This window comes from Rattus norvegicus, chromosome 11 (assembly GCF_036323735.1).
Source record: "Rattus norvegicus strain BN/NHsdMcwi chromosome 11, GRCr8, whole genome shotgun sequence".
Classification (NCBI taxonomy): Eukaryota; Metazoa; Chordata; class Mammalia; order Rodentia; family Muridae; genus Rattus; species Rattus norvegicus.
Genome location: NC_086029.1, coordinates 77659352 through 77679577, shown reverse-complemented (window position 1 = coordinate 77679577; position 20226 = coordinate 77659352). Strand labels below are relative to the sequence as shown.

The window sequence follows — 20226 nt, the reverse complement described above, 5'->3', positions numbered from 1 at the left end:
TGGAAACTTGTCTTTCCCTAATTAAAAACAGCAGTCTCTTTCACATCTTTGCATTGACTGTTACCAGCTTTGTGAGTGGGTTTTTTTGTTTGTTTGTTTGTTTGTTTGTTTGGTGTTATTTTGTTTGTTTTTTGTTTTGGGTTTTTTTGTTTATTTGTTGTTTTTTGTTGTTTTTTGTTTGTTTTTTGCAGGATGAGGATTTGAGAACAGGTTTTGCTCTGTAGTGCAGGATTGCCTCAAATGCATGATTCCCCTGCCTCAACCTCCAAGTAAAGGGTTTATACACTAGCACAACCACACCCAGCTCAGTACTGGTTTTATTCTCTGAAATTACCTACAGTAAGCATACCAGGCTTCAGCAAAAGCCATGTAGGGGTTTGAGGATGGCAATCTTCTACACCTCACACCCTGGACTTGCCAGACCGTTCCAGTTCTCCAGAGAAACATCACTGTTGCTCACAAGGAGACTGCACACCAGCCTGGCAGACACTGCAGACACCTCTGGTGTCCATTCCTAACACATGGGCACAACCTTCCTTTAGAAAGGGTGAGTGTGTGTGTATGTGTGGTCTATGTGTGTGTGTATGTGTGTGGTCTGTGTGTATGTGTGGTCTGTGTGTGTGTGTGTTTGTGTGTGGTCTGTGTGTATGTGTGGTCTGTGTGGTATGTGTGTGTGTGTGTGTGTGGTCTGTGTGGTCTGTGTGTGTGTGTGTGTGTGTGTGTGTGGTCTGTGTGTGTGTGTGTGTGGTCTATGTGTGTGTATGTGTGTGGTCTGTGTGTATGTGTGGTCTGTGTGGTATGTGTGTGTGTGGTCTCTGTGTGTGTGTGTATGTGTGTGGTCTATGTGTGTGTGTGTGTGTGGTCTGTGTGTATGTGTGGTCTGTGTGGTATGTGTGTGTGTGTGGTCTCTGTGTGTGTGTGTATGTGTGTGGTCTATGTGTGTGTGTGTGTGTGGTCTGTGTGGTCTGTGTGTGTGTGTGTGTGTGGTCTCTGTGTGTGTGTGTATGTGTGTGGTCTATGTGTGTGTATGTGTGTGGTCTGTGTGTATGTGTGGTCTGTGTGGTATGTGTGTGTGTGTGGTCTCTGTGTGTGTGTGTATGTGTGTGGTCTATGTGTGTGTGTGTGTGTGGTCTGTGTGGTCTGTGTGGTATGTGTGTGTGTGTGGTCTCTGTGTGTGTGTGTATGTGTGTGGTCTATGTGTGTGTATGTGTGTGGTCTGTGTGTATGTGTGGTCTGTGTGGTATGTGTGTGTGTGTGGTCTCTGTGTGTGTGTGTATGTGTGTGGTCTATGTGTGTGTGTGTGTGTGGTCTGTGTGGTCTGTGTGTGTGTGTGTGTGTGTGTGTGTGTGGTCTGTGTGTGTGTGTGTGTGGTTTGTGTGTACTTTAGGAAGCCAGTCTTTCCACTCTAGTTGGCTCAGAACAGAGATATTACTTCCCCAGGAAAGAACTGTCCCCCAAACTTCAAACATAGGCAAGGCTTTTACCAGGTGGCACAAGAAATGGAAACTCTTACTATCAGAGGAAGCATTCAGAGGCAATGGGAGAGGAAAGAACCTAAGAATTTATCGGGCGACCGGGGGGGATTCTCTGACAGATTTCTGTCACTAGAAGCAGAATCAGACCTAAGAGGTGGATAGGCTAGTGAAAAGCCTAAAAAAAAAAAAAAAAAAAAAAAAAAAAAAAAAAAAATACCGTTCACACAAGAAGAGTTACAGTCTAGAAACCAAAGTGCCCAAGAATACCATCTTCACTGACTTTATATACCTAGCTACAAAGCATGAGTAAGAGTGGTGGGATTAATGACCAAGTACCCTGTTTTTTTTTTTTTCCCGTGACTAGATGAGACTGTTCACCCCCATGACACGGATGAAGAACCCATTTCAAAGGCTGAAGATATGTTTGAGGCCATGAACCTAGCAGCGAAAGAGCTGAGACACAATGTGGTCCCTTTAAAAGTGCCAACCGGAATCAGCAGCACGTGGGTAGCAAGCAAAAAGATTCTGAATCTTCCCACTGGCGGGATAAGAGGGGATAGCACACTACTAGAACATAACCTAAAATCACTACGGAACCCTTGGCAGACCCTGTGACAGGGTAGAACCGGGTCAAAGCCTCCATTTGCATCATGGGAGGTTTTGTCCTAATAGGCAAATCATTCCACAGATGCTTCGGGAGCTCCTACTGTGTGCCAGGTAGAGAACGCTCCCCACCCCTCACAGGCAACAGGCTCTAGCACAGGCACCGGGATCTAGTTGAGGCAGAAGAGGTGACACAGGACCATGCTGTTCTGAAAGAGGAAGTGGGGGAAGGATTCCCTGAGAGAAATCAGGAAGCCAGCAGTGGAAAAGACTTTGTCCTGAACGTAGTAGCAGTAACCAGGTGCTAGAGAAATGCTGCTAAGAGGGGTATTGTCTCGGCAAGGTTCACACCGTCGTCTTTTTTTTTTTTTTTTTTTTTTTTTTGGTTCTTTTTTTTTCCGGAGTTGGGGACCGAACCCAGGGCCTTGCGCTTCCTAGGTAAGCGCTCTACCACTGAGCTAAATCCCCAGCCCCCATTCACACCGTCTTAAAGGCAAATATTTACTGACTATTTTCAGCATTAAAGGTTTAGGGAGATATAAAGATACATAGGCCTGGATCCTTCACATAGCATTCAAAAGAAAGGTAGTGTGCAGGATTAAGTCAAGCTGAAAAACATTGCAGAGAGTGGTAGCGTTCAGCTCCTCCTAGAGTGTATGGGCGTTCACGCTACAAGCGAAACAGCAGATAACACAGCCACTAGAGGAAGGACCAGGTCTTTCAGCGCAAGCGCACTAGGGCCACTGTTCTCTGCCCGTGTACACTTATGGCCGAACAAGCCGACTCTGGGTGGATCCATCTGCTGGCTGGGGGACGCAGATCCCACGAACACTCATTGCTGGAGCCTCTGTTTGCCTCTACTGTCATAACGTACTAGAGTTCTTCAGAGTCTCAAAGCTAAAGCAACGCGCTAACAGTGGCTAGTGTTGTCGTTGAGCCTCCCGGAGGAATAGGGTGGAGTTATTCCCTTTCATTTGAAGTTTGCGAACTGCAAAGGATGGACATTGTTTGGGGTCCCGTGCTTTTGACCGTTAACAAGGCTCTGGCACAGTGAGGTGTTTGAGAACAGTGCGGAATCACTGCCGTCAAGACTGGGTGGTTCTGTGTTCATTCGCGCCTCAGCAAACGTTCATTGAGGCGGACACTGTGCTCAGCGCTGGGGACAGGGTGATGAGCAAAGTCAGAAATGGCAAATGGCCTGTCGTAGAGCAGTTGCTTGGTTTGGAAAAGGAGCAAGATAATCGTCAATTAAACATAAACAAATATAAAAATTTTACTAGGAAAGATGTTCGTGGCACTGAAGAAAGTTTTCATATGACTCGTCTAAAGTGCTATTTTAGTATTCAGTATTGCCACCTGCATTCTAATACCCTCCCACAAAGAGGTGGGGTCTAACCTTTTCTCCTGACTCCAAGGTTGACCCATAATTGACTTGTTTGGACTGGTTCTCTGTGATAACAAGGAACTGTTTGACCAGAGTGAGTGGATAGCATTTCATTCATTTATCTAGCAGATGCAGTTGGAAAGCTTTTTGAACCAGAGAATCCCCCTGAGGCCTAATTCTGACCCCAGAACTGTATGAGGGAAATAGTCCAGCAGTACCTCTAGGAAAGTTTGTAATGAACATCTAAAGAAAATAAATCCAGAGGTACTAACTAGGCGAAGAGCTGGCAGGGGTGGCAAGCTAGAAAGGGCTCTGATCCAAAGCAATATCACATGCAAAGGCACTGGGGCAGGGGGAAGATCCAAGAGTGTGTGTGGTCCAAGTGCAGGCGGGTGGTAGGCAAGGCAGGAGAGCTCAGCTTGGGACAGAACACACTTGCCTTGTGTGTTTGCTAAAGATTTTGTTCTTTAACATGACTAAAGAAACTATACCCGAGTGACATAATCAAAATTTACATCAAGCAAGATGCTTTTTTTTGTTTTAACAAATGAGTAGCCAAGAAGCCAGAAAGACTCAAGAAGCCTGTCTCACTACAATTGTTCAAGTGAAAGTGATGACTGTTCTGTCTGAGATGGTTAAAAGAAAAATGTGGAAGAGGATTGACCAAGAGATAGGACTACAATCAATGGATGGGATATGCTGATGGGTTAACATCATAATGACCAAGAGTTAGTTCATTTGCACCCTGGTTTTTCTTTTATTGCTGTGATAAAAGGCACAAGCAAAAGCAACTTAGAGAGGAAAGGGTTCATTTGGCTTACACATCACAATCACAGGCTGTCATTAAAGGAAGTAAGGGCAGAAACAGGAACCGAGGCAAACCTGAGGCAGGGCCATGGGAGGACACTGCTTCCTGGCTTGTTCCTCAGGCTCACATTTCTTACTCGCCAGCACAACCTCCCACAATTGGCCGGACCCTTCCACATTAGTCATTAGTCTAGAAAGTGCTCCCTCGGGGGGGGGGGGGGGATTTAGCTCAGTGGTAGAGCGCTTGCCTAGCAAGCTCAAGGCCCTGGGTTCGGTCCCCAGCTCCGACAAAAAAGAAAAAAAAAGTGCTCCCACAGACTTGTGCAGATGCCCATTAATTCGATGGACCTATTTTCTCAATTGAGAGACCCTCTTCCCAGATGACCCAGTTGGTGTCAAGTTGACCAAAAGCTAACAAGCAGTCTGGGTGCTATGGGACTCTCTATTTTCTTTTGTTTTATTTTCACACATTTATTAAAACTGTGAATGACAGCAATATTCATTCATTTCAAATATGCAAATGACACAAAAATTAACCAAATGTCAGCCAACCGGATAATCATGAAACCCTAGAAGAGAGAGACAGGAGTCCCTGTAAGGGTCAGCTTGATGATCCAAACTTGGGCTTTAAGACTGTGTAAGTGGAGTGACAGGAGCTAGAGAAATGCCTTATGCACGAGGAACTATGCCATGCTAGTGTGACCTAATAACCATCAACATTAATTTGATCCTTTTCATTGGAGACAGAGGATGATGGAGATGGCACTCAGGGCCTGAGGCATAGTAGTCAAGTGTCCCACCACTGAGCCACACCCCAAGCCACATTAATCCTGTCTTAACTAGCATCTGCCCACTGTCATCGGTGATAATCAGACCACATCACCGTGGCATCTCATGAAGCAAGGCGAGGGTCATACTTGAGTAACAATGACAGAAGTGGCGATTATCAAGTGAAAGGGCAGCACGATTCACCAGGGGATCCTGGGAAAATGTCAAATGAGGAACAATTAAAAGACCCAGGTAAACGAACCTGAAAGAGAGAGGGCTGTAGATCTGTGTGATGGCCAAGGGCAAATAGTGAGGGGCCCTCCAGGAGAAAGGGAGGTACACTGTGGTTGGAAGGCAAGCACTTCCAGTAGCTAGAAGTCACAGGGAGCCAGATTTCAGCTCTAGGGGAAGAACTTTTAATAGCCACAATCTGAGTCTGGACTTTCTTCTGAGGTATGTGTACCCCATCAGCAGAGCAGCTCAAGTAAAACATAGGCTGATGATATAGAATAGACATTTTAAGGGGATTCTTGAATTGTTGTGCAGTTGAGCTCTACAACCTTAAAATCCCACGACCAAGCATCTCATCACATTCATGGGAAATACGAAAATAAAAGATGGCCCCTGGCATCCCGTCTCCCTCTATCCCACCGGAGCCCTTTCCTTTCAGTTTAACACAGTGGGCAATACAGTGTCCTCTGAGGATGTCCCCAAGTACAGAGAGCCATGAGCTAACTACCAGTGATCTTCCAGAAGACAAGAGCAAGCACTCCTACCTATAGCCCCCCTGCACCCCACCCCTAACAAGAGACAGTGGTGGTTTTAGAACTGGGCCGGGAGAGTGGCTGGTCTCAGAGACAGGCAACTGAGTGGCTGCTGGAGCCAATTTCTATTAGGGTGGATGAAACTCTCCCTACATAGTGTTGACTCTGGCCACTCATTCTGAGACCTTAGCCCATGAAGGTTTCAGGCTGGGCCACAGCACTGTTTAAGAATTCTCCTCTGAATCTCCTCCTATACCATCAACAACTGTTAATGTCCAGGAACTTGATGTGGCTGGCACCTGCTTTGTCTGTGAAAGGCTTTGCAAGCTCCCAATAACCCTTTCCTGCAAGACATTCTGTGTCCCGGTCCTCACTCTAGACATCCTACACATCTACCTAACATAAATCGAAGAAGCTCGGACAACAAGCCACTTTTATATGCCGATGGCTTCACACAACTAAACATTACAATTACAGTCTTGATGCACACACACACACACACACACACACACACACACACACGTGCGCATGCAAGTAATCCTGAGTTCGATGATCAATGTATATTTTTTTATTGGTATAATATTCTTTGAGAATTTTTTTTCTCAAATTGTTCTTTCTGCAGTGCTGGGGCTGGACCCTAGGGGCTTGTACAGCAAGCTATCAATGGGCAACACCTCGGCTCAATGTCTCATTGTTAATCGATATTGGTTGTACATGTTTTTACAATGTATACATCATAAATACAATGTGATATTTTTAAACAGTGATACAAGAAGTGATGGTCAGATCCCGATAAGTGGTATAAACTTCCCTTCGAATCTTTGTAATTTCTTCACCTTGGGAACATTTATGTTTAATGCTAGTCTACTGTTTTCATAAGGTTCTGAGATATAAACATATAGAATTACTTTAGAATATTTTTTTTTAATTATTGTTTTCTATTTGGGTGGTTTGCCTGCACGTAAGTCTGTGCAACACATGTATGCAGCACCGTGGAAAGCCAGAAGAGGGCATCAGATTCCCCAAAACTGACTGTAGTTACAGGCAGTTGTTAGCCACTAGGTACTAGGAATGGAACCAGGGTCCTCTAGAAGAGCAGACACTGCTCTTAATCCCTGAACCCCATAATTAATCTTTTCAGCCTCTAGAAAAACCTTTAAGGATATTTGGAAATGAATGGGTGACCAAATCCTTCATAGCAAGTGTATGTATGTATGTATGTATGTATGTGTATGTATTTGGTTATTTGGTTATTTGGTTATTTATTTATTTATTTATTTATTTATTTATTTATTTATTTAGCTGACTGGATTTGGGGAGAGACTAGTTGAATAACGGGAAATCCGATTCTGTAAATAGCACAGGGGAGCTTATCAAGGCTGGAAAGTCAGATAAGGAATTCGCATCTGGTTCAATAAATTGGAAGTTTGGGGTTAATGTCTCAGAAGGGAAAGACAAACAGACAACAGCCACAAAAACCAATGCAGAAAAGCGTACGATGATAACCCATCCATGACCTGGCAAGAGTGAGCGCTGCTTTCAGGATGACCCATGAGGCCAGTACTAAAAGGCTTAGGAACCCAAATGAGGAGGGAAGGAAACCGGAGGAGGAGGAGTGGGGGCCTTTGGGAGGAGCTGAGGACACAGGGTGCTCACCGAGACTCAAACACTTCCTGGTGTCTGGCAGGCCCCGGAGATGGAGACAGTTGGCTTTGGCCAATTGTCACTCAATCTGAGGTCTGCTTCCTCTAGCCCCACCCCACCCCAACCCCAGCCGCGTCTCCTACCCTAGGCTAAGTCATCCCTGGCATTCTCATATCCCGTTGGAGCAAATCCCCTTTGGTCTCTCTTGCCTACATTCTGTTTTCTTTTCTTTAGCCATTGTTTTCTGCACTCCTTTGGGAGCAGAGTACGCCCACACATTAGGAGCATTAGCGGATTCACGAGTAGCAAAAGGTTATGCTTTCACTCCCTTCTGAGATAACTAAACTACTAAAATGTAGGTGGCTTCCCCTCCCTGACCTGGCAGGAACATAGCAACATCATTTAGCTTTCCTGGCCCCTAACGGTAGACTTAGGTTGTAAGACAGATACTCAGTTCTCTTAGCAGTATCTATAATCAGGCTTGTTTGAGTGGAAGATTATTCCCCTTTTAAAGTATTAATGGTTTTTCAAAGCCAGTTTTCCCTTTTTACCAAAAAGTACCCAAAGGTGAACTCATGACACAGGTATCTCCCTAGATCTCTGCCCTGCCACTCAAGAACTCTACCTGCTGGGAAGAAGAGCCACAAGATTCACCCAAAGGAAAGTGCTTATCCTGGGACCCAGGGGAGCCCCCTTTCTCTCTGTCTCAGAACTAAAACCATGGTCACACAGAAAAACGGACGTTATCAGGGCATAATCTGTGGAACAGCCCCTTCTCTCTTTCCCGTGCACCATGATGATCTCCAGTTTTGGGAGTCCCTATTACTCATCCCTTGGACCAAGGCCACTTTTGAAAGCCCCCATAAGATGCATGTGCTGTGTGGAAGAGAAAAACAAAAGAATCCGCTGTTAGCTCTGGGGAATTATCTTCACGTTAATGTATCTAAACAGAGCGTGAGACTCAGAAGGGAATCCTATGGTGTGACAGATAAGGACCGGAAGGGACACTCGGAGTGATTCGGGTCTTAAGACCTTGGCAGGGAGATATGATGCACTCCAAGCATACTTTGTCTTCCTCTTCTCGTGTTGAAATGGCATCTCTTTCCCAGCCTCATTCTAAGGGTACCCAACATGCCATTCAGAAACAAAGAGAGCCGAGAGAAGGTCATGGGTCTGCTTGAAAGGCTGTGGTCCTAGCCTTCTTCTCACTTCCCCTAATACTCTCCCTGGCCCAGTGTGACTGGCCAACACTTGCCGGGGTTGTGGAAGTCTTTCTGGGAGCCTCCCATCTCCTGCAGGCCTGCATCAGACATTTTTCATACTCCTGTGTGTTTTCAGTTGCAATTTTGCCCCAGAGATCCCTCCCCTTAACTCCCACTTCCACCTCATCTTGAAACTGGGTGGCCTCAGAGCTTCTGATTCTTCTATTGAAGAGTCTGGTGTATTTTAATAGTTTACCTTTCACGATTTTCCCCTCTCCCCATCTATCCCCATCAAATTCACATGATAAAAGATCCTCTTCTCCACCCAGGGGTGATAACAGAAGCAGAATCAGTAGACACAGTTTCAGTCAGTAGCCACCCAGAACCATGTCTTCCTTACCCAAGGGCCGCGTCCCTGTCATTAATATTATCTTCCCCATTAGAAGCTGCAGGAATATAATTTTCCTGCATGCCTTTGATATATGCCCTTCTACCTAGGACATATTAAGAAGCCAGCAAACATATGCTAAGTGCATAAATGAGCTGATATTCCATACAGATTTCACTTGAGCCTTATCGAGTCCCACCCACAGTGTGTGCAGCAGACACAGCAGCAGCAGCAGCAGCAGCAGCAGCAGCAGCAGCAGCAGCAGCAGCAGCAGCGGCAGACGCAGCACGGAGCCACCAGATCTGAGCATGGACATGGGCACATACTCATTTTAGTCCTGAGATCAAAGGTCCATCTAAGGAGAACAGGCCAACTCCTTAATTATGATAATTTGAGGAGTGGGAAGTTCCCTTGGCTAAAAGTTGTTTTTCGCCTCTCTCTCCAGAAGCTTACATTGCTATTAATGGAAGCAATATTTTGAGCCTATTTGCAAATGCAAATGTGTACACAGCATGAGGAACACATCAGACCACGGCCTGCGCTCCTTTTGACCTAAGAGCATTCCCCCCTCCCCCAAATGAGTTGTTCATAATGTTGAGATGAGGCAGTTGGATGGGAAGGAAGACGAGAAAGAATTTCTGGACCTGTCACGGAAAAGTCACACAGGCAATCAGAGGCCACTACAGAGAGAGCTGCGAGAATTTTCCTCTTCCACAGTGCCCCGGTATAGAAGCTCCGGGATTGCCAGTGTCCACCAAAACCTTTTTTCTGTAGCAGAACTGCTGGAAACTCCCAGCACCCCAAAACCAAGAGCAGCTCCCAAGTATTTGGTAAGTGACAGCTTCTATTTCCTGCCTGTCCTGTCTCTTGGCTCCATGACAGCACATAGCTGGATGGTGGACACTCATTTCTGTAATGCCCCACATCCGATGTAAACGGTCAGAAACTCAAGGGGTGATCAGCAGAAGGTTTAAGTGTGTGCCCTCTGCCCTCTCCCCCACCTCCCTCTCCAGCTGACTGCCCACCTCTGAACATCTGCCCCAGCTGCAGCTCCTGTCTCCCGTGCTCACCAGGTTACACATGTCTTGACGACATACATGTCACCAGTGCCTCTCCACCGCAGCGCTCAGGGACCCCACACACAAGCACAGTAGCATTCCCGAAGATCACAGGAACTTGAAGGAAAAAGGTGGAAGGTAAAAAATAGAAGAAGAAGAAGAAGAAAAAGTAAAAGGAGCCTTGTCCGCTCCCCAGGCCTCCTAGGCGTCCTTATACAGAGAAAAAATCTGAGGACTGAAGAACTCAGATACAGAAAGGGGAACTGAATAGAGAGACTGACACCACAGACAGGGGTTGTGTCGTGCTTGGTTCCAGATAACTTCTGCTGGTAGGTGGGCATTTCCACTGACGAGAATGACTAGAAGTGTGCCCTTGGTCAGGCAGCCAGTGTAAAGCCCTGAGGAAAACCCCAAAGACAGCCCCTTCCACAAACACAACAGACACATCTATGCACCAAGAGTCCCAGGAGTAAACTCTGTGGCTAACCCTTATGCTCTGTGCAGCATCTCACACCCAACCAGAGAGCAGAGGAGTCCTCTGTGAAAGAACTTTCCATAGATCCTTCTAGAAGCCAGTTTGCACTACAGATCATACTCACCTAATCCTAACTGTCCCGTAGAATGCTTCTATTACTTCCGTGTACCCTGCCTAGGCAAGAGGAGGGGAGGGGTTCTTCTGAGCGAGGAGGGACGGTCACATGCAGAAGTGTGAGGATGTGTGAGTGCAAAGTGTGCTCTCTGAATCTGGGTCTTCCATAGAGTTTACTCATCTGGGTATATGACTCCTTCTCAGGTACTTGGATCTTTCCCTGCCAGGCTCCGCCTCTCTAGCTAGCTGGGTTAGATGGGGCATTTCCATGTCTGTGAGGTGAACTCAAGACAGAGGTAGCCTCATAGAATGTACCTCACCAGCTTTCTTAGAGGCTAGCTCTGGCCCCCTGAAGGGCTGAACAAACTATCAAGGTTATTGTCTTCTGGTTGAAGAACACAGAGCAGGGGTTTGGGGTGGTGGTCCCCTGGTGGTCCTCCATGGAAGCCTGGCTTGACTGCTGGAGTCTGGACAAATCATTGGATATCCTGGAGTCTGACTTCTGGCCTGTGGAATGCAAGGCTATGAATCCCTTGCTGCATGGCCATGGAGCACAAAGGAGAGTTTGCAGCAAAGGAGTAAAACTTGCAGGTCCTTTACCTGGTACACTACAGGTTTAATTAGTCTTCCTTATTGTGCTCCCATTTCCTTCTGAGTATTTTCCAATCCTCTGACCTTTTCACAAAGGTCCTCATTCTGTGAACAGAGCTCATGGTGGTTCTTCCCAGACAGATCTGAAAAGCCAGTTACCTTCGTTTGGTCCAGGGCTGCTCCAACCCATGGGTTTCTGCTGGGTCAATGGGTCATCACGCCCCACCAGTGACTCTGCACCCTTATTTTAGGAACACCCTTTATCGGATGAGAGCTACTGGAATCAGGGGTGCCCCCTGTATTTTACAAACGTACTTTTTTTTTTGTTATTTATTTGAAAATGTCCCTGGTGGTTCCTTGGTTGGAGCATATTTTTTAAAAAAATTCATGCACTTATCACAGTATAGGGGAATTCTTTAAAATGTCACTTCGTTTTTAAGTGTTTTTTATTTCCACGAGCTCAAAAATCAAAATACAACAGGGGGCGCAGGGTGGGAGTAGAGAGTTGGCTCAGCGGTCAAGGGCATTTAGTGCTCTATTGGAAAACTGGAGTTTAGATCCTGGCACTCGTGTCAGACAAATGCTCACAAATGCTTACAACCTCAACTCCAAGGGATCTGACATTTCCTTCTATGATACATAAACACAGATATACAGACACAAACACACAGACACACGAGTGTGCCTGCACAGACACACACACACACACACACACACACACACACAAATAAAGTACATCTTTAAAATATATTAAAATACGAGGTAAATTACATTTAATATGCTTCTATCAAAATTTCCCCCCCTGGGGAGCAAACCCAGGCCCTTGCACATGCTAGACCAACACTTGTCATTCTAGAAAATGTAACCCCCGTTAAGAGAACCAGATGGAAACATCATTTTGAGAACACTCCCAAGTCTACTGCTACTCAGCCCCCAACGCATCCATGCGGATCATTTAGATACTCATTCTCGTCCTACTTCCTAGAATCACCAGAATATACTATTGGACTGTTCTAGGTTCGCTGAAAGCAGATATAAAATCCCTCAGTAGTTCTGCCTCTCAGCCAGTTACCAGAATTTTGGCCCAATCACACTCCCAACTGGTTATGGTCTTTAGGAGCCCAATCAACAGCCCCTTTCCACCCAGCACTCTCTCCCACAGTCAGTAACACATATTCTAGCAGGGGGAACTCGGCAGTGTAGAATCAGCATCATCTCTGATGAGCCAAAGTTCGTGTTATCTTAAAACAGTGGCAGGGGGTGGGCTTAATGTGATTGGGTTAGGTCTCTGCCTCCTCCCTGCTCTCGTCTCCGGGTCGGTGTTTAGGACCATCTCTCAGTCAATCAAAAGTCCCCTCTGACTCTCATCATGTCATCAGAGGTGAGGGCAAACAGGGTGCCACAGAGATGGTGGTTAACTGTGCCAGACACTGATAGGTTCCTTGTGCTTGGCGAGGAGAAAGCTATTGGAACCTTGGGAAGCTGCTTTCTACCCAGTCACTCCACTTCCTCAGAGATGTTCTCAGCTCAGGCCAAAGCTACAGTGAAAAGCAGGGGAGGGAGATGAAGCAGAGGTGGCATGGGCATGTTCAGGGAGCATGCCTTACTGAAGTCATACCCAATCATTGCCCAAGAGATGGCTTCTGGGGGTACCTACTTGAGACCTATATTCTGCATGACAGAGCCAGGAACCCGAAGACATTTAGAACACCCAAACAGATGTCTAGGTCCATTTCCCCACTTTAGCCACAAGCTTGCTACATGGTCCTCTGTAGCCTGTGTTGCAAGGCAGTCTCAAAGAATTCTTGATGGTGGTAGAAATGGTTTCAATACAGAACAAAGAGGTTCCCATAAATACTCATAACTGCATTATTTATTGTGATGTTTGTCGGTATTTGTTTTCTGAATATTCTTGATACAGAGATGTGTGCTGGGACATGGGGACATGAGAGATAAACACCCATTATAGGTGATTCCTGTAGGTGCCCCTGCATCTCTAGAATCTTTCCTCCCTTTGAACTGCAAGAGAAAGAGAAGACCAGGGAGACTTGTAGGACACCCAAGCACCCTCCCCTTTGTGTCCCACGGTAGTGACTTCCTAAGGGCTCGATGACTCACACCTAGAGAGGCGCTAACCTCAGCTCAGGTTGCAGTCTCAACAGATATTCCTACCCTCGGTGTATAAATAAGGTAGGGAGCTGCCAGACTCCTCAGACAAGGGTGGGTTCTGCTAGTGAAGGTTCTCATATCCCCATAGCAGCCAACACAAATGAAGATGCAAAGCCTTTCATCAGACACAGGTAAACTTCTTTGAAACAAGAAAAGGAATCCCTTGGGTGACCAGCAGAATGGAATCTACTGTCCTAGGGGCATGTGATATTTGTATATGCTTGGCCCTATACACGATTAGGAGGTGACACTATTAGGAGGTCTAGCCTCATTGAAGTAGGTGTGTCACTGAGAGTGGGCTTGGATACCCTCATTCTAGCTGCCTGGAAGTCAGTTTTTCCCTGTTTGCCTTCAGAACAAGATATAGAACTTCCAGCTCCTCCTGCACCATGCCTGCCTGGATACTGCCATGCTCCTACCTTGATGACAATGGACTGAACATCTGAACCTGTAAGCCAGCTCCAATTAACTGTTGTCCTTATAAGACTTGCCTTGGTCATGGTGTCCGTTCACATCAGTAAAACCGTATCTAACACAGGGCAGAATGCAGGTTCAGTAGTAGGATTACACTGAGTTAAAAGAAACATAGGAACTGGGTCTCCTATACTTTGGAGGTAAGAGGATATCAAATTGAAGGCCTGTCTGGGCTACAGAATGAGTCTAAGACCAACATAGTTGACAGAGTGAGACCATCTTCAAAGCAATCTGAAAATCAAGTTGAGAGTGTAGTGTACTAAGTAAATATTTTTACAAAATCTGTAAAATATTGTGTCTAATCCAAGTACCCCCCCGCCCATCCCCTGCACACACACTCACATACCTACCACACATACACTCACACACTGCATAAGGGAAGTGAGTGTTTCATGTGTGTTTATATTCCTGAACAGAGTTTAAACCCATGCAAGGTCAATGAAATGTATCTGTGAGCATAATTCCCGAACTGCTCTTCTTTTAAAAAGATTTATTTATTTTCTATGTGTGTTGATTGTTTTCCCTGAATGTATGTCTGAGTATCATGTGGGCAGTGCCTGCAGAAGCCAGAAGACGATGCAGGATCCCCTGGGACTGGAGTTTTAAAAGATGATTGTGAGCCACCAAGGTGCTGGAAATTGAGTCTGGGTCCTCTGGAAGAGCAGCCAGTACTCTTAAGTGCTAAGCCATCTCTCCAGCCCCGTCCCTTAATTGAGAATTAGTGCAGCCCAGAGCTGAGCATCTCTCTAGCTCTCAACCTTGTTAATAAATAATAAAAAAGATTAATAAATAATAAAAATAAAGTTCTAATAAATCAGAATAGCTGGCATCATCCCTAGGACCTAAGTCTGCCCTTTCAATGAACCTCTAATGGGTCCTTACTTCCCTCTGATCCTCTGGGACAATACATAAAGCATTCCCAGTGAATTTTCCTTTTATTGTTACTGTAAAACTATACATGCAGAAGCCTTCCTCCTTAAGGCAGACACACACACACTATTTAGAGGGAAAAATATAAGCCACATACTGGAAGAATAATATTTCCAAAGTACGTGATATGATGAAGAAGCCGTGATCCAAAATATGCAATGACATAAGATAAAATGACAACGGGCTGGAGAGATGGCTCAGTAGTTAAGAGCACTGGTTGACTCCAATTCCCAACAACCACTTGGTGGCTCACAACCATCTGGGATCTGATGCTGTCTTCTATAGTGCAGACATACATGCAATAGAGTGCTCATGTACATGAATAAATTTTGAAAATGTTTTTAAAATATAATGACAAGGAAACAAACATCCCAAGGTGAAAATGGGCAAAAGATCTGATTATGTATCTGGTCAAAGAAAGGACACAGGAAGAGAATAATACATGCAAAGAAGACCATTACCATGCCACCACAGAGCTCCCAGTCAAAATGATGACAAGAGAAATACCAGAGAATAGCAGAGAATGGCAACCATGTGGAGAAACAGGAGCACCCACTCATTCACGGTGGGAAAACATGATAGAAATGCTGGGACGACCACTTAGAAGTTCTTAAAAAACTGCACATTCCTTTGCTGTATGAGATGAAATCACGCTCCAGAGCACATTGCTTTTGTGGAGTTAAAAACACCCACATAAACACCTACTCACAACATTAATGCCGGATTTGTTTACAATTGCTTAAACGCTGGGAACAAGAGGACCCGAGTCTGATTCCCAACACTGGTGTTGGGCACTTCATAACTGTCCGTAGCTCCATCTTCAGGAGGCTCTGACTGTCCTCTGCTGGTACCGGCACTCACGTGCACATGCGCACACACACACAGTTACACGCATATAATTAAAAATTAAAATAAATCTTAAAATTAAAAAAGATGCTTAAATAGACTACTTCTTCAAAGAAGGCATTCAAGTGATAAACATGGAGGAAAAAACCTTCAATAGGTGTATGGATAATTTATACTTCGATGCAGTGATGTATGAATTATAATAAAATGATAAAATGATTAATACAATTAATGATAAAATTATTAATGATAAAAGGAAAGAAGCCACCAGGATATAAAATACACGAAAACTTAAATGCTTTCAACTTGAGTAGGGAAGCCAATCTGAACAGCCTACATACTATACAATTCCAATAGCATGATGTCCTGATAAAGGAGACACACAGAGACCGTAAAATGGGATTGAGAGTTGCCAGAACAATCATCAAGTGAGGACGAAGGTGGAGGGGCTAAGATGATGGTACACACCATCATGTATGGTAGTATAATGGCGGTCATGGCAGCACGCACTTGATAAAACCATGCAATGCGTAAGAAAGAAACTTAGTCTTCTACGTGAAGCCCTGTCGATTGGCCCTAACAAACCCGCTCGCTGAAGGCGGTAACAGCAGAGGAAGCTGGGTGCCGGGTGGATACAGAGAGCTGGGAATTCTCTGTGCTATCTGCTCAATAAAAAAAGAAAGAAAGAAAGAACCTAAACTGTTCTAAAAATAGAAGCTATTAATTTAAAGACGCACGCACACTGATTCCTGGCAAAGCAACTAAATCAATGACATGACATTTCGACTCCTGCACTAGTGGGAAAGTGAATTAGCATTCGAAGGTTCACTTCCCCATGTTCCACGGTGGTCATCAAAATGCCATGCATACAGCAGTGCTGAGAAAAATCTCCAGCGTTGTATTTATAGCCGCGCTTGATAATTTATGCATATTTCTGGTGCAGAACCATAGGTTTTTATGTCAATTCCTTAAGTAAGTGAAAGAAAAAAAAATCCACCACTTTCTGTGGGCCAGATAAATTTAAGAAAAATAAAAGTGCCCAGTTTCTTTTTCTTTCTTTTTTCTTTTCTTTTCTTTTCTTTTCTAGAAGTACATTCTTAGAAATGTGATAGGTTTCTTTTCTCTTTGAGAGGGGATGCTATCTTGGTCTATCCCATAAGCACATTTTATATAGTAAGAGCATTCGAGGTCTCTGTTTTTCTCTTCCGATATTTTTTAGGCTTTATTTTATTTTATTTTATTTTATTTTATTTTATTTTATTTGTACAAGTGAGTCACTGACATAGTAAGGGACAATCTCACAAACTCCTACAGACCCCTCCCACACCCACCCCACTCTCCCCAGCTGGCTTCCCTGTTTCCTTAGCTGTCCCAGCCTGTCCTTTATTCACTTTCTTGTGATGCAAATTTACATCCGTCGCTCATGTAGACTAGGAAAGAGCCAACGTCTATAGTTTGTCAGATGCATTCTACCAGTTTTTGAACATAAAACCTACAACCCGGGACATGCTTCACCGGGATAGTCTCTAGGGAGAAATCAGAAAAGGCAAGCTGCCTGGGGTATTTGCAGGGCGTTTTCAATTGAGAGCAGACTTTGTTTTCTTCTCCAGATACATGATAGCTTCAAAAACTATAAACTTTAACAGTTTACAATTAGGTAAATCGAAGACATCATTCACTTTATTAAAGGGGGCTTATATGAAAATATCGTTGAGGAGATAAAAGTTGCCTTGGGGGCGCGTATACTCCAGACAGGGTGCTCCTGAGCTAGGACCTGGAGCATCTGCAGAGGTACCTATGTTAATGCTGTAGGCAGCAGAGAATATGAGAAACTAGGTGACTACAGCTGTGGCAGATGAGGGCCATGATCCCAACATCCAGGGTCTGAGGGACGGACGGAGGCCTGCAGTCTGGCGAAGACAGGCAAAATGGAATCTGGGGCGTCTGGGAAGTGTGTGGAAAGCACACCACTGGTTCATAGGGAACCAGATAGAACCTAAGTCAGGGAAGCAAGGGTAAGGTAAAGAAAGACCACATGGGGAGCAATGGGGAGATCACCAGTCACCCTAGGGACACTGGAGACTGACCAGGGTATTCCAAAAAGGCATTCAGGGAACTTTTCCTATCTTGCCTGCCATACTGGGCACCCAGACACCTCGTGGAAGGAGCTATGGAGGAACTTGGGTTAACTGCAGGCTCTGAAGACACACAGAGGTGCACACAGGCCTGACTTCTCTTTATTCCTTTGTATTCCTGCAAAATTTTCTGTCTTGCAACAACACATGAAATTAAAGACGTCATTACATCGTTGGAGATCTCTGGCCTTGGGCTCAAGGAGAGCTGGAGAATAGCCCCTGCCCCCTTGGGGCCTGAAGTTGAATGAGGAAACCTGTACCCATTCAGCAAGGTCAGGGGTCTGACCACCAAGTGATTGTGAACTTGCCTGAGAACTAAGGAAACTCAGGTTCTGCATACCAAGTACCCTGTTGGCTTATCTGTTCTGAGAAACTACCATTTCCCTCAGACTCCCTTTTAGAAAACTCAGAATGATGTAATATTCTAAAGGTCAAAGTTGCTGGAAGACATCAGACCATGTTTTCTTCTGTCTCTACAGAGGAGGGCAGAGCATGCATAACAAAAGTAACACGTTTTTGTAAAAATGACAGCATATTTCAAATTTGAGGAAGTCAAGGATTTTTGAAAGTATCTTATGCAAAAATATCTGGACAGGGGTCTAAATAAGATGTGCATGGCAAAGTAAAATAAAATAGGTCAGGGCACATAGAAAGCCTGTATAAATGACTAATTTTGTTTTTTAAAAAGAAGCTGATTTTTTTTTTAAAAGATTCCATTTCACCACAGGAGTGGGAGAAGGACCTCTTTAAATTTTTGGTTTTAATTGACATCTTTAAAACCAGAAGCAATGCACGGGACACTGGTGAACCCTTGGGATGTGCACTCCCACACCTGGATTTATTAATTAACATTTGCAGCTGCTTTCTACTCCTTTCACATCCTTCTCTCTAGAAGATTCTAATGGATGATGCTACTTAGAAGAAATTTTGTTGATAAAAATCAACAGTTACTCATCCTGGTCCTCACTTTTGAAAAGGGCCTCCCTTTGAGCTTCCTTTAGACTGAAAACAATCTGAAATAAGCCTTACACTGGATGGTGATGCTCTCGTAATGGGAAAAGTTGAGATTTTGAAGGACATTTCTAAGCCAACGTGACCTTTCTGTGTCAGGACTTGGAGACAAATACTGCATCTAAGTGGCTTTCACTGTGCATGGCCCATTTGCATACAAACAAAAGAGGTTATTTTTAAAGAGAGGTGTCCCCTTGTTTTTATTTAGGTCCCTTGGGATGGCGGCGGTCAGGGAGAAGTGTGTGGGTCATTTTCATGCAGTGGCTCCTGTGCACACGTGTTTATGTCACTTTCCCTTGCCTTTCTCTTACTCATCATCGGCTTCTGGTTCATTAATGACCAGATTTGGAGTGCTTGTCACCTGTTGCTAGACTGTGACATCTCAGTTTCCTGGCTTAAAAGACCCGTTCCTTGTTCCTCACAAGCTAGGTCACACTTCTGCTGTTCACTATCTAAATTCAATTTTACTGTTCTATTTTTTTCACTCATCCTGTACAAATTACCTGCTGGGTATAGCCCACAGTTACTCTTTTTTGATCTCCAGGCTCTCTGAAGACTTTGCTTCTTTGAATACACCATAAGCTGCTCCTCATGCCTGGGACCCCTTCCCTTGCCTTCTCAATGGCAAGTCTGTGCGTGCTCAAAATGAAGGGTATTTTACCATTAATGGCTTCCTGACACCTTTACCTGCTCTTTTCAGGATGCCTGTGTCTTCCTCACAATCAGACAACAGTGTTTATTCATCCCTACAAAGCTTCTCATTGTGTTCAATTTTCTTGGCTTGAGAGCCTTAGTGTTGCAGGATATTGGATCACACTGTGAACCTTGAGGTTGTTTTATTTACTGAAACAACAACAACAACAAAATTCTGTTTCTAGTTGTGTGGTTCAGCCCTTAGCACACACCTTTCATCCTGTGGCTGGAATATAGACATGCCCTTAGTACACACCTTTAATCCCAAACAATGAAAAGAAAGATAGTTTGTAGAAGGAAGCACCCATGTTTGAAAGTGGTTTTTAATTGAGAGTCAGACAAAGTGAAGAATTAGAGAAAGATTTGACAGAATAGGATATGCCCAAGTGTCACAAAAAGAGAGAGAAGAAAGGGAAGCTACTTAAGAGAGCAGTGCAGAGAGGAAGGAAATGTGGCATTTTTACTGGGGAGAGTTTTACAGAGACAGGTTGAAGAGAGAGCAACCAAGACACAGGTGAAGAAAGAACAAGCCAGAGAATGAGAAGGAGCCAGAGGATTAAAACATGTTGCCAAAGTTAGTATGAGGCCAAGCAGAGCAATTCAGTCAGAAACTGAGAGAAGCCAGATTGTATCAGTCAGCTTGGAGAGGAGTTAGAGCCAGAAGAGCTGAGTTGAATCAGCCAACTGGAGAGGGG

General features: G+C 44.7%; 1 protein-coding gene across 3 annotated transcripts in view; it reads right to left on the bottom strand.

The window, feature by feature from the left end:
• Cd86 (CD86 molecule) overlaps window positions 1–20226 on the bottom strand; it is a 58614-nt gene that overhangs the window by 26601 nt on the left and 11787 nt on the right. The window contains exon 1 of one of the 3 annotated variants that reach the window (XM_039088600.2): window positions 10061–10363. The exons of 1 other annotated variant lie outside the window; for it this stretch is intronic. Coding sequence is in view for 1 of the 2 variants with exons in the window: in NM_020081.2 (NP_064466.1) it covers window positions 10106–10134 (29 nt within the window). In the remaining variant the exon portion in view is untranslated. 3 annotated transcript variants of the gene reach the window in all.